This window comes from Ostrea edulis, chromosome 10 (genome assembly GCF_947568905.1).
Source record: "Ostrea edulis chromosome 10, xbOstEdul1.1, whole genome shotgun sequence".
Lineage (NCBI taxonomy): Eukaryota > Metazoa > Mollusca > Bivalvia > Ostreida > Ostreidae > Ostrea > Ostrea edulis.
In genome coordinates, this window is record NC_079173.1 from 40,181,609 (window position 1) to 40,196,580 (window position 14,972).

General features: G+C 35.2%; 2 protein-coding genes across 2 annotated transcripts in view; one reads left to right on the forward strand and one right to left on the reverse strand.

The window, feature by feature from the left end:
* The window catches only part of LOC125665414 (gem-associated protein 2-like), a 45,530-nt gene extending 39,824 nt beyond the window's left edge, over positions 1-5,706 (reverse strand). Inside the window, exons 1-2 of the mRNA XM_056151345.1 lie at positions 5,510-5,706; positions 1,752-1,805 (exon numbers count right to left, since the gene is read on the reverse strand). Coding sequence (XP_056007320.1) covers positions 1,752-1,788 — 37 coding nt within the window. The 5' untranslated portion in view covers positions 1,789-1,805; positions 5,510-5,706. The remainder of the gene's footprint in view (positions 1-1,751; positions 1,806-5,509) is intronic.
* Positions 1-11,512, forward strand: part of LOC125666079 (glycoprotein 3-alpha-L-fucosyltransferase A-like) — a 17,426-nt gene extending 5,914 nt beyond the window's left edge. Inside the window, exon 2 of the mRNA XM_048899201.2 lies at positions 10,155-11,512. Within this exon, the coding sequence (XP_048755158.1) occupies positions 10,155-11,287 (1,133 nt within the window). The 3' untranslated portion in view covers positions 11,288-11,512. The remainder of the gene's footprint in view (positions 1-10,154) is intronic.
* Positions 11,513-14,972: the final 3,460 nt, after the last annotated feature.

Sequence of the window (14,972 nt, forward strand, 5' to 3'; positions counted from 1 at the left end):
GATGGGGCCACAAGGGGGGATTAAAGTTTTACATACAAATATATAGGAAAACTCTTCAAATATCTTCTTCTCATGAACCATTGGGCCAAAGAAGTTCACATCTACATGAAAGCTTTCTGACATGTGTAGATTCAAGTTTGCAAAAACTATGGCCTCCAGGGGTAGGTTGGGGCCATAATAAGGACTACGGTTTTACATGCAGATATATATAGAAAGTCTTCTGATATGGACCAAGGTGACTCAGGTGAGCGATGTGGCCCATGGGCCTCTTGTTAAACTAATTGTGCTATCCTATTTAAATAAAGGACATTATTATTATCATTATTACATAGTTGAGACTTGGAACTAATTAATTCAAATGGGTTGGCACGAAGGTCTTTCATATTTTATCACTTATGAAGGTGTTGTTAACTGAATGATAGGATTTCCTAGTATAGCTTGTATTTCCACACGTAATATTTTCCCCAGTAGGGAAAAAAGTTTCATAGTTTAGAAATCCCCCCAACACAAATTCAGTATGATTTCTTCCATGGCAGATGTTCCCCCACCCCTCCCAGCATTATTTTCTCTCTGGACCTCCATCAATCTTGCTGTACTAATTTTGACATATGTCATTTAAACAATAAAACGCTTTCTTTATTGTTTCATAGTGATGAAAGTAGTTAGCATTGCAGAAAAAAGACCCCAATTTGCCCCCCCCCCCCCCCCCCCCTGTAACGATTGCTACCTTCATCACGATGTGAAACAACAAAGACATGCTATTGTTTATACTTATATTTTTATGTATTTCTTAAAAATATAAACTAAAACTAAGTTCTAAAATATCATGGTTGACCCATTTGTTACATTAAGCGGAACAGCCAATGCCCTCTTTGACCTTGATGACCCTCCATATTTGGTAATGATTATGCAGACAGGTGGTACCAGAGAACCGGATCGAACTAGTTTGCAACATACATGTAATCATTTTATGATGAAAGTAATGTCGATTTCAAAAGAGATATATTATTAAGAGAAAAGATTCACTGAATGTAAATAGAGATTAAACAATAATATGGACATCGCGCACGCTGTTGGTGTCAAAACGTATTTCATAGCATTACGGTAGCATTTACGCTAGCTGTTTTATATGAATAATGTAGGCAAAGAGAAAACCATTTAAAAAACACACACAAAACTCCACAAATGACAGTGGATCCAAACACCAATGCCCAATTCCAGGTACAAGTGCTCAACAACAAATGCAAACTTTTGTCTTAGAAAGGGGATTTCAACTAAAATTATACATACATGTAACTTTGACACATTCTAGCAATATCATTGACATGTAAGAAAATAAAAGTGGACCTAATACAGATCCCTTGATGGATTACAACATGTAAGTATGAATTAAACATGTATTTCTATACAATATACCATTTCATTTCTGTTCAGATAACTTTAGAGCAGTTTTAGCAATTTATCACTAACTCTAAATTTGTAGCTTGATAAGAAGTCCCCTATGCCATGCATGATTAAATGCCTTTGACAAATCACCATAAACCATGTACATGTAGCAATGTTTCCTTTTAGCTTCTAAAAATTACACCGGGGTAACTATTTATTTAAGGCCCACGAGATCAATTGGAACTAATGAACAAAGTATAATGGCGGCGCCCATATGGATCACAAACATTTCAGTGAACGTATATAGAGATTATCTGTATTTATTTGCAGATTTTCTCATTTTTTATTTTACGTATACGTGTTACCTTTAGAGCCTTCGCTCGGTATTATCACAGGGGCCATGCAACTGGTAGCTCAACCTAAATAACAATTAAAAAAAAAAATTCAAAACAAACAAGTGCACATTTATTATTTTTCATGTCTCGTTCGAAGGACTGCCCCATATAGTCGTCTCTTACGACAAGCAAGGGGTACTCACTACTGAGGACACATTCCAACCCATATTGCTGGGGGACTTTGAACTATTAGGACTTTACTTAGAGAGCTTCTTATATCCAGTTAAAATGTATGATTCAATTTTTTCTTTCTTTCTTTCTTACCCCCTGCCAAAGACCGGGAATTAAAGCTTGTTTAAGACAGCCACATTGATAATTAAATTTCAAATGGTTAACTTTTTGCTTGTTTTTCATATTCATTAACTTTTTGCTTGTTTTTCCTATTTATTTCTATGAAACAAATTTCAATCAAATATCGCTATTTGTACAGGCTACACGTATCAACACTTCGCGAAAGTTACGTCCCTTGTCCGCCATCTCCCGGATAAAAATTGTATTTCCCTACGTCGTCCTTTGTAATTTTCCTATCTGTAGCTTTGACATCTGTTATTTTTCCATCAATTGCAGTCAACTACAATATGCCCCAGATTGGGGCAACCCATTCACTTGTATGAAAACTTGGTAATTGGCTAAAATTCAAAGTAACAACATCTTACATTTGGTAAGGTAGAAGGAAAACTTGGTTTTTCACCGATTGACCTTTGGCTGACCCCGCAAAGGGACGTAACTCGCGGCGAAGTGGTGGACGTAACTCCTTAGAAACGGCTCAGCGGATTTTCGTTCTATTTTTGGAGCATTGTTAGTCACCATGCATAGATGATGATATTGCGCTGCCATTTTTACATGAGTTATGGGCCTTTAAAGATACAAGAATAATTGAACTTATAGATATTAATAATAGAATATTGTATTTCCTAACTTTAACTTGAATTATAGAATTATTTCTCATCGAACTCGTAACATCTTGAGTGCGTCAGTATAACGCCATGCACCCACTTCCTAACGATAATAACAAGATTGCTTAATCAAGCTAAAATAATTTGATTTTCACTTTAAATTTGAAGATGGGTGAACTTGGCAAACTATATAGCCTATTCATGAACGAGCACCGGTCGCGAATAGATACAATACCCTACTAAAACGCTGTCCAAATTACTTTAAATTAAAACGAATATATAGATCATGTTTCAAAGAAGAAAATTTAATCAAAATCATCACCAGAATTCGTTTCACATATATCAGACATTGGTTTTTAACACACACACACATTCCGGTACTAACACTGGTGCCTGGAGTACCTTAGGTACCAAATGACACTGCATACATGCGCGCAACATTTAACAGCAAGTGCTCCGCATTTCCATTGACATGTCAACTGATGTGAATGAGAAACCTCGCATGTTGTGGAATAGCGTTTTCTGTATGGTGCAGTATTAATGCTTTGATTTGGATTCAGTTTTTCCTCCACCAATAGTTTTGAACAGCATTACAACCGCTGAGGCCGGTTTTACAGTTACAGAACGCACAATTGCTGTTATATTTGTAACAGGTTTGTAGGTTGATAATAAACAACTCCTGTATGGGTTCAGGGAATTTAATATCACAGTGAAGGATATCTCACAATCACATATTTACAGCCCTGCAATACAGGTAAAATAACAATAATATATATCACAGAGTGCATTAATTGATAATTGACAATATTACTTTTATGATTTATGAATGTAATTTCCATCAAGATAAATGTATTACTTATCTAAAAATCACAATCACGGGAGACAACTCTTAAAGTTACATATACTGGTATGAACATATTTCTCCCATAGTCATAAGAATACATTATAATTAAAACTTAAATCATATATTTACCATTCTATGGGAAGAGGCTTCCACACACATGCACAGGGTATATATATATCTATCTAAGTGGATATGTACATGAACTCTGTAATTTACATACAATAGTCTAAAAATACTATTAATTAAAGTTAAATTCAATTGCTCACTCTGAACAAGTTAATCAAATATTCTGATTATAAAATAAAGTGTAACTTGATAGATTCACCAATTTACTCTAAATATAAGCTATTGATTTATGAAATCAAAGAGCTTTAAACAAAACTATCATTCTTTCTAGATCTAGCCTTTCTCTCAGTTAATATTTAGTGCAAAAGGAATCTCAGACTGCAGGACATATTGTTATTTACCAATAAGGATAATTAGTAATGAATTATCTACCAGAAAAGAAGGAAAAGTCTTTGTAGAAGGTCTTAGTGAATGTTTTTAATATGAAGTCAATATGAAGTCTGTTCTCTGGATCCAAAACTAGACAAAGAATGCTCAATTTTGGTGGTAAAACCCAATGACCAAAACAATAAAAACCAACCAAAAGCAACTTTACAAAACACAACCAATGAAGTTCAAGAACACTACAAGACCTTTGACATATGCCTTAAGGTAATGACTAGTAAATGTGTTCACCTATATATGTACATGTAAGGGCTAGAGAAATAAAGGAGTGGATCTAGGTTTTTCTAAAGTAAAATACATTGAAGCCTATATATCTATAGCAGAATTTATTCATTAACCCAAGATCACTCTATTACAGATTTTCCAGCAAATACAAATGGGATAGAAACAGACATTTGATTTGCTTTTGTACTGAACTGTAAGTTCACTGTGCCTTTTAGATAGTCTACACTGGTTGCATATTTGGTTTTTGTCATGATTTCTTCAAGTAACTTCTTAAGCATTGTTGAAATTGTTCTCTTTAAGTTGTCGTTTACATAAACAACACCCATACTTCACAGAAGGCCCCATACTTGCTTACATTTATTCACTAACTGCATGTTGGAATCAATTTACTTGTGACCGTCATTAAGACTGCATGCCATGAGTAAAACTTACCATAAAATACCAGAGACACATGATTATGGAAAATCTAATAATTCATAAGGAAAAAAATAGGTAGGTTTGGTATTCGAACGACGGATATGCAATCTGGGCTTATCCAAAACTTCATTGAGACTGTCGCTATACCACCTCGGCTATCCATCCCATAAAAAATATCAGAATTTCAAGCTATCTAAAGTCACCCGAAGTGGACATAGAAATTTTGATAATACGACAAAAGTTATATACAAGAATTAAGTTTTTTTCATTGAGTGGTTCAAGTCTCCATACTTTTATTTACAAAACATTTTACACCTGAACATGTACTAACATATTTTACTCAGTTTACAATGGAGACGTGACCCACTCCATATGAAAATCTGCTTGGAAAAGTCAAATTTAGTGTTATTTTGTGCATTTTTCGCGTATATGTGACTTTAAGTAGGATATATTTCAATGATGAAATGAACACATCTAAAAAGCCTTTTTGGAGCTATGGATTGATGGTAGTAACTAGAATGCAAATTTTTCTTTTTCTGGAGAGTTTAAATTTTTGACTTTGATATTTGTCCTTCTGTGGGTTCTAGGTTTGATAAAGTCTTCTTTGATTATTTTTATTGATTTGTGTGTGCTTTTTCTTTTCTTACCTGTGACAGTATCTTGGCCTAGGGCCTAGTTGTCAACATTTTAACGCATTATAATTTGTTTAAACCAAAAAAGAAAAGCTAATAATTATACCTTTTATTCTTGAAAAGCAGCGCCAATTACAGATGCATAAAGGAATAACATTACCAAATAGTGTGTAGACAGCGACCCATATAAACATATTTACTCACGGTATTGCTGATTTGAATATTCACTTTCCACGCTATATTTGGGTTTTTACATCGCTATTTGTATCCACTGGTTGCGAAAACATATAAAACTCGGAAAATTTGTCAACATCAATTTAAATGTTGTCCATGGTGAATACATTAGGCCCCTAAAAGCTGACACTTCAATACTATCTCGCACTACTTTCACAATCAGTTGATGGAAGAAGGGCGCATGCGACATCACTGTACCACGTGATTACCTAATTAACTAGACTTTTTGAAATCGGGGCTTAGATTTAAGTCTGTATTAATTGTGGTTAATTATCGCAATATTTCGGCGAACGAACTATTAGAATTAATTATCATAAGCATAAAGAAGACAAAATGCATGTAATTTTGTATACACGTGCTTTCAAAACCTGAGGTGTGTCCTTTAATGCTTCCGCAGTGTTCTACACTTCCGTGGTCAAACTATTCTATTATTTTAGGAGAAAGTTTCATTTCCTTACAATTTTTCACATTTTGATAACGATTATTCATTTTTTTCATCAAGCTTTACATACCGGGTCGTTATAATCTAAATATGTGTCCAATTTATTACAGTATTTTCAAGTTTTTACACCTGTTAATTTCTATAATACAGATGTACTACTTCCGCAATTTTCTTTGTTTTGATATAGAGGTTTTAATCAGTGTTAATATGGGGAACAATGGTTTTTAAGTAGTACAAATGTCACAGTTGCAATTTATTTAAAATATATTTATGCGCTATGATTATATCAGTATTCATATTGGCGCGCATAGCCAATTGAATACAAACTAGTTTTTCAAGTATGCGAGAGTCAGTGTGAACGTTTTGTATTGTACAGGTGGTAATTATTTCTAGTTCAACTTTACGTTTGACTGACCAGTGGTCTGAGTTCATAATACTGCGGACCAATGGATTTTACCGAATACTAATTAGTTATGCATGTGTTACCCAATACCCAATTGTGCACTATATAAAGTTAGAAACCCCACCAAAATCCCCACTCTAAGCCTTGTGCCAATACGGTTATATTGGACAGTTCTTGGTAAAATATCGATTCACTCGATGTAACTTAAATATTTTTCATTCATAATACTGGATGCCTGGTAAGATTTACATTTAGCTTGTAATTCATTTACTTGTTAAATATATGTAATTATACTGGCAGTCGTATTAATATTTATTTATCGTTTATCGTACATGTAAATGTTTAAAATGTCTTTTAGTTTACGTCTTGTGTTTTATGTATGTCTATTGTCTTGTGTGCATGTTTGTGAGTATGTTTTCATATTTTTTCTAGGTTTTTTCCCTTCTATTGAAATAAAATAATTGTCTGAGACCGACCCAGTTTTGTGTTGTTTGCAACAAAACAGCGACCCTGCGACACAAATACCATTCATATTCAAGGTCATACATGTGTAGAAAATCTTATACAATGTGACTCAGGATACTGCTTTTGTAAGGATATCTATGTCAGCAAATTTCAATAATAAAAACCAAGAGAGAATTCAAGTTCACTCCCTAGAGTTGTTGCTAAAGACGGCAAGCTATTTTAAAAAGCTATACTTGTCCGACTTTCCGAGTCAACGCGCTATGGGTTTCTGAATCTTTGAAAGTGATGACATAGTACACAGTCCACAGATTATTTCTTGCGCGGACTACTTTTTCTCATGGTCTACATGCCGTAAACATTGGATTGGTGAGTTGAAACCAGCCTTGGCAGTGGTCACACCATTTAACTTCCGTATCCAATATTATCATGCAGTTCACCCGGAAAAGAAATAGAAAATAAGAAACCAAATACACTCCAATACCCAATCTGCATGACGCCCGACATATCGGGGGAATCAAGATGTTTTTTTTTTAACATTGACGTTTTTGGGGTCCAAATTATAGGCACTTGATTAAAAGAAATAGACCGTTTATTTAATACAGTTTTAGTAAACTTATAATACCTCGAGTTGAGAGTAAAAGATAATACATTTCTGTCGATTTGATATATCCCAGTAAAACGGAAAGAAGATACCACAGGGTCTTCCATATCTGTTTCATACTTGTATATTTTATTGAACATAGATGTTAACGTCAAACTGATAAATCAATTTTATGACAAATAGGATGACGTTAGGTTCTCCATCGTCAACGTCCTATATTTGTGTAGAAGTGTTCCATTATCACCTGTACATGGTGTTGATGGTTCTCAACTTAATCGACACACAAGAGCATGCTATGCGTACGACAAGTTTTTAAATCGAGGCAGACTACTTACAAATAAATTGATATTACAGGTGTTCCAACAATCTCAGCATTTCGCAATTAACGATCCAAGTTACAAATACAACCTGTCTTTAGGTGAAATTTTATCTGACGTGTTTCATACCAATTGTTAGGCCGTTCTTTACATTCGCTTGACAAGAATTCTATTTTTCTTAAGCCCCCCGCCCCTTTTTTTCTTAAAAAAAAAAGAAACCCGATGCTACACCGTACATTTCAATGCACATTGTGCCCAAATGTCAAATTTATTTGACAAGTATTTCTGATTATTTTACGCCTATATGTATGAGAGACATTGTCAATAAATGTATGTAAGACTCTAAAGTGCGATGGTCGCTCCAAACTGCGATGGTCACGCCAAAGTGCGATGGTCTGTTAACGTAACGGACGCCGAAGTGCGATGGTCTGTAAACGTAACGGACGCCAAAGTGCGATGGTCTGTAAACGTAACGGACGCCAAAGTGCGATGGTCTGTTAACGTTACGGACGCCAAAGTGCGATGGGCACGCCAAAGGCCGATGGTGCGGAGTTCAGTAACGTTTGTGACGTCACGTCATTGTTATATCATTCTGAAATGCAACACGTACGACAGTTACGGCAAGGTTTAGACTGTTGAGGATAGTGAGAACGGCAAAGTACATTTGCTGTCGAACGATCTACTTCGCCCAAACATTCTTTAATTCATGACCATTTATTACTTTGACGTACACGTATTAAAATACAAAACATTCTATACGATTTCGCGCTGGAAAATTTGGTATTTTATAACACGACAATTAGATGGTAATGAAATAAGTTCTTATTATTTTTTGTGCATGGATTTTGCACAGATATTTTGGTGAAACAACACACAGTTGGTTCAGTCTGTAACAAAACACCGTGTCGTTTACAAACCAATGGATTTCGGCGTGTCACACCATCGCACTTTGGCGTGTCAGACCATCGCATTTTGGCGCATGAGTGCGGATCATCGCATTTAGGCGTGTCACACCATCGGGGTTTGGAGTCCTACGTGTATTTACTACTTTCCCAAAATTTGAAACTTTTCAATCGTTTGTCTCTAATTATGAAATGTTCCTCGTATATTTCTGTCCTACATATGCTATACAGTACAATAAACAGTTTTATCCGCATAAAAAATATTCAAATATTGCACAATCTAAATGTAAATTCATGGTCACACTATTTATTTTGTACGCACGTACATTAATTCTGGGATTATTTCCTCAGGTCGATATACTATACATGTATTTGCAGTAAAGTGAATTGCGCAAAATCTACATGGGAATAAACCTTTTATACCATTTAGAAGCGTTCAGGTGTCAACACGATACCTGTTCTACCCGTGTTGTCTGTTATTATCTTGACTCCTTTCGGAATGTTTTTTAATTGCATGTAATCCAAACGACCACGCTCGTAAATTTTGAAGTCATGCATGTACACCTGTAAATTCTTGGCGCTAATTACTAGACTGTCTTTATTTCACATGCATCGTTTCTACTCTTGTATTAAGAAATTAAATATTATGCATCTTAAATTAAAATAATAAATTACATGTAGTATACCGAGATGACGCACAGATATTCATGATTTATGAAAACGTCAAGAATTCTAAATATTATAAGATACATGTTTGTATTTTTCATGTATACGTGTATCTGTGTATGTTATATAGTAAACAATGTGCATATGAAATTTTCGTTTGTTTGTACATGATTGCTAAGTTCATTGATGTGAAATTTACAATGATTTTCATGAGAAATATACATCCAGATCTTCCACAAAAATGAACAGATGTATATATATATATATATATATATATATATATATATATATATATATATAATCTATCTGATTATAAAGTAAGTACAATCCAAGGGAAAAATCCGAAATATTTCGAATGAATAGACCATTTTGCGTAATTCACCGTTCGCTCTGCGTTCACCGTGCGCTCACCGTTCACCAAATTGCGTTCACCGTTAGCTCTGCGTTCGTTCACCGTGCACTCACCGTTCGCTCTGCGTGCGTTCATCGTTTGCTCACCGTGAGTTCACCGTTCAAGGGGGAAAGTAGAACTTTCAGGGATTGTACAACAACCACAGAATTTGCGACATGCTGACTCTAAACAAGACTGTTGAAACTCCTGCATCAAGTTGTTTGTCAGTATCCTGTCTCGATTTTTAAAAAAACCCCTGATCATACGCAGAACAAGCTCTTGCGTATCCAATAAGTTGGGAGATATAAACACCATATGCAGGTGGTAATGGAATATTACTACCTAAATATGGAAGTTGACGATGGAGAAGCTGAAGGCGATATGATTTATAAAATGTTGGCTATATGTTTGTTTTTCGTATCTTGCAGATATGACAAATACCAGCCATTGTGTTCGGGTGGCCTTCCTCCTGGCACTGTTTGTAGTCCTACAGTTTATGTATCAAACAAACAGAGATTTTACCAGCGGACCATTATCATTCCAGTCCGACAGAAAACTTTCTAGAAACCCACAATCATCCACAATGAAAGACTATATGGAGACGGATTTCAATACACAGAACAGAAGCGGGGTTCTGAGAATACTCTGGTACAACATTCCATTCTACTTAAGACCACATGTCAGCTTCTTCAAATCCAAGCCGTGTATGTGCAACTGTTCAATTTCTGTGGATAACAGGGACCTCGCCAAAAGCGATGTCGTTGTATTCACTCAATCATACATGCCACATAAACCACCCCCAAAAGAGAAGCACCATGTCTGGTGTTTTAACACAATGGAAAATCTCGCTTTCGCTATTAAACCAGGACCTCTTTGGATGGATAAATTTGAATGGATAATGTCGTACCGTAGAAATTCCGATATTTCCAGACCCTACGGAATTATAAGAAAACGTGAAAAACCCGTCCAAAGAGATTATTCGAAAGTGTTTAAACAGAAGACCAAACTTGGTGTGTGGATGTCTGGTCACTGTCCCGTGCCTTCTAAAAGAAAACCTTACATTCAAGAACTGAAAAATTTTATGGAGGTCGACATGCACGGATCCTGCGGGAGTGGCACCTGTATCAAAAGAACGCCATTCGTTACACAGTGTGTGCGGAACTTTTCGAGAGATTATAAGTTTTATTTTGCTTTTGAAAATAATATATGCCACGATTACACGACTGAGAAATTCTACAATTTCTTCAGTACCGAAAATTTGAACATTGTTCCAGTGGTTAATGGACCATCGATGGCGAGTGACTATCTCCCTAAAGGCACATTTATAAATGCTTTAGATTTCCCTTCGCACAAAGACTTGGCTAAGAAGTTAAAAGAAATAGGATCCAATGAAACTGCTTATACACAATTTCTGAAAGAAAAGGACAAATATTACGCTTTAACGGAACCAGAGGTGTTCCGAGAAGCAATGTGCGATATATGCGAGAAAATACATAGAGGAGGTCGGCAAATTCCCAAGAAAACAAATTTCTGGGAGTTTCATTATAAAGATGGTTGCTAAGATGATGCTATGTGAATTATCTATAAGAAATGTTGAATTACTAATTGTTTCCGAGATACATAGTGTCTGGAAAAGATGATAGGGTGCAAGAATCTGCTTGTCTTAAATTATCTTGAGTAACATCCTATGTACATGTATAATGTAACCCTTCTACTAATCCACGATGGTCGTTTGCATTGATGGCAGCATCATAAAATGTTTGTTGAAAATTAAATATAATCGATTTAATATAATTTATTGTACCGTGCATTTTTAGTCAGACTCATTTCCTAGAGTCTGGCAAACAGCGTACAAAAAGTAGAACAACCCATTTGGAGGCATCTATCAATTAAAATCACCTGGCTGCAGATTTAAAATTTAGGTTTTTTTCCCACACAACTTGAGAACATATGAATATTTGTGAAATTAGCTTGGCTCTAATACTTCTAAAAATATTTGTGTTTCAAACTGATGTAAACTTGGCATCCATATCTAATTTGCCCAACCCTAATCAAATATGAATATTTATTACCTTGGAATGCTTACATATTGATATTTAAGTAAAACTTAAATGTCGAAATTCAAGCATCGTATAAAGACACTGGGATGAGACTCTGAACACATACTCTATACACACCATCTAGTGTCCAGAACTGACCAGATAATATCCATCATGTACATGCTGTACCTCAGTATAATATTGATAAAACAAAGGCAAAAGGTGGTCAAAAATGTGCCAATGAGGTGGTTAGAATAATGGAAGATGGAATAAATTTAGCTGGGGCGTTGGTGGGTTGCTTTGGGAAGTAACAACCACTCTCAATATAAAACAAAGAATAAGGAAGATGATTGTCACTGATTGGTCATTTATAACGCACTAGACTCCCAATTGATTGGTCATTTACATGTATGTAGTTATATAGATAATAACCAAAGTAATTGGAAAATGCAGGGACGTTTCGCACCGCAAATGGGGGCGAATCGTCTCAGTACGAACCGTCTTTCGGTGTGAAACGTCCCGTTACCCACCATCATGGCAATGAATATTGAGAAATAACGTCATCATGCATCAGTGGGCGATCCCTTTGCTTTAGGTCAATGCTTTTCTGTACAGTTTTCTTTCCGTTGTGCTTTCAATCGATAGGGTAAAAAAAGTGAATGATCGGTGTTAGGAATAAGGTACACGTAAGACAAGTCATTTAAAGCTGACATGAATTAATAAATACGTACACCTTTTTCATCTTATCCGCCATATTTCTCTCAGGTAGCCTAATTTACTCTACCCGTATATACCCCAAATGTGATTGTCACACCTGAGTGATTTTTCTAGGTGGACTCGACCAGTGCACATCTCCGATAGTAATATATAGGGAAATGCGAAACAAATAAAATCACATTTTAAAACATTATGCTTTGCTCAAAGTTACAAAATATTTATTGTATACCAATGCAACATTCCGAAAGATTAGATAATTTAGAAAAAAAATGCACAAAAAAGTTTTTCTTGCATACTTGCAAGTGCAAGCAAGTATTTGCAGTTTCTTATGAAATAAATGCGAAGAAATCATTTGCCAATTACATACTGATAGAATGGAATAAGCAAAGAGCATAAAATATATTATTTATATCAATTCTTGCAAAATACAGGTCCATGCCATATGCATAATATCTAATGCACATGGCATATTCGCCACAAAAAACACCGTATCAAATACGGACGTCTATTCAACAGGTATCGGAGATGTGCACTTACCGAAAATATTAGATTCTCTTTATTCTGATAAATCCACGAAACAAAATGATAAAGTCCATTTGTATCTCGTTAGAACTTTACAACACGTTGTCATTCTATTATACAGACTGCGACACACTTCACCCGTGCCAAATAGGGTGTCTTCAATCAGGGGAGATGTCAGAGTCGAAAATTTTTCCTGCATTGAATGCTTGTCTGGTCGAAGTTTTGCAGTTGATAGAAACCGGGAATCTAATCATATACATTGAGCATCTGGTTGGATATATTGCGTGCTCAATTCAAAATTTATCGATGATCATATACAAATTTGGATATACAAATAAGGGAATAATGATCGAAAATATACATCTGTTTAAAAATGCGGGTATTACATTTGTAATCCATAATAAACAGTTGATTACACAAAGACACATATAAAAGGAAATGTATAAACGAAAATATAGTTTTATTGTTTCATTGGGAACCACATAATTATTTACGGTCTCTGTATGTCCATATTCATTGATTGAACAGGAGAGAGAGAGAGAGAGAGAGAGAGAGAGAGAGAGAGAGAGAGAGAGACTGTCCTACATCGATGTACAATATCATTTCACAGAAGGAAAGAAAATTGATCACTGATATAATGGTAAGCTTACAAGCATTCAAAAATTCCAGCTATTTAAAAATTTGTTATTGACAATATATTAAAAACTTACAGGAGTTGATGCTTATAATTGAATTCATTACAAATTCAAAAAATATATATATACCAGTTTAAACTGCATGTAGAAAATACTGACTTTGTATGTTAGAATAACGGGAAAAGGTAAATTGTCAAAAAAGTGGGGAGAGCAGACCAGCCCAGCCTCCCTGCCCACCCCAACCCCCTGTATACGTGCCTGAAACAACATATCAATTCGTGTTGAAAGAAAGGAGCATATTTGCATTTCATTAAATTCCAAAGGAGCTCGAATTTATGTGTTCCCCTATTAATTATTTTGTATGCAAGATTCGTTCCCGAATTTAGAATCATGCTTTCAGTCAGAGCAGAAATGAATTAATTTTGAAGTACATCTAGTTTGAATGCAAATGTGGGGTTCCTTCTTTTAATTTCATCAGACTCATTAGAACCCCCTCCCCCAAACTATGCAGCTTTGTTTTTATTGATATCTAAATCGGCATATGAATCCGGATACAAATTATATGATGTTTTTTCGTGATCATATAGATATCGATACTAGAAAATGTTTATGCTCTTGCCTTTTGCATATCCTACTAATGCATTACAGTAGATTGACACTGCATCATATCAAATAAAACCTCAACACGAATTTTACTGATTTATGAATACTAACATCTTATCGAATACATTTGGATATGAAATTTCGACGTACAGCGGTATGTCTATTTTCAGAATATATCCATTGCGCCAGATCTACGAAATGAAAATAATCATTATGGCATGTTACAGAAACGTTAAAACACACATGCTATAGTCCTGCAATGCATGCATGCGATTTTTCTGAATACATGTATTTATGTATTCGTGAATGAAGTTCCTACGCTTAAAACTATCTTGGCCTTTATGCATTATGTTTTGTGATTTTGGTTTACCATTCCTTACACTGTAAATGAAGGAAAACTTGGTAAAGGGTGCAATTCTACACCATACAATTAGTATGCATGTATGTGTTGAAAAGTAAAATGTACATGTAATAACCAGACATGTATCGTCATTTTTCATGGGGGGGGGGGGGGGGGGGGGGTACAACAGGATGAAAAAAATGGAAAATTGGATTCTTCAAAATTTCTTGCCATTCAAAATAATAATTTAAAAAGATGAACGAAAACAGCAATAAAATAAAACAAAAAACCCAAACAAACCAAGATGTTTTATCCGATGTTCAAAGTCCTAAAGTGGGGGTGAAGGGTTAAGAGTCTTTTACTTTGACTGCCTCAATAATTTCCCCCTAC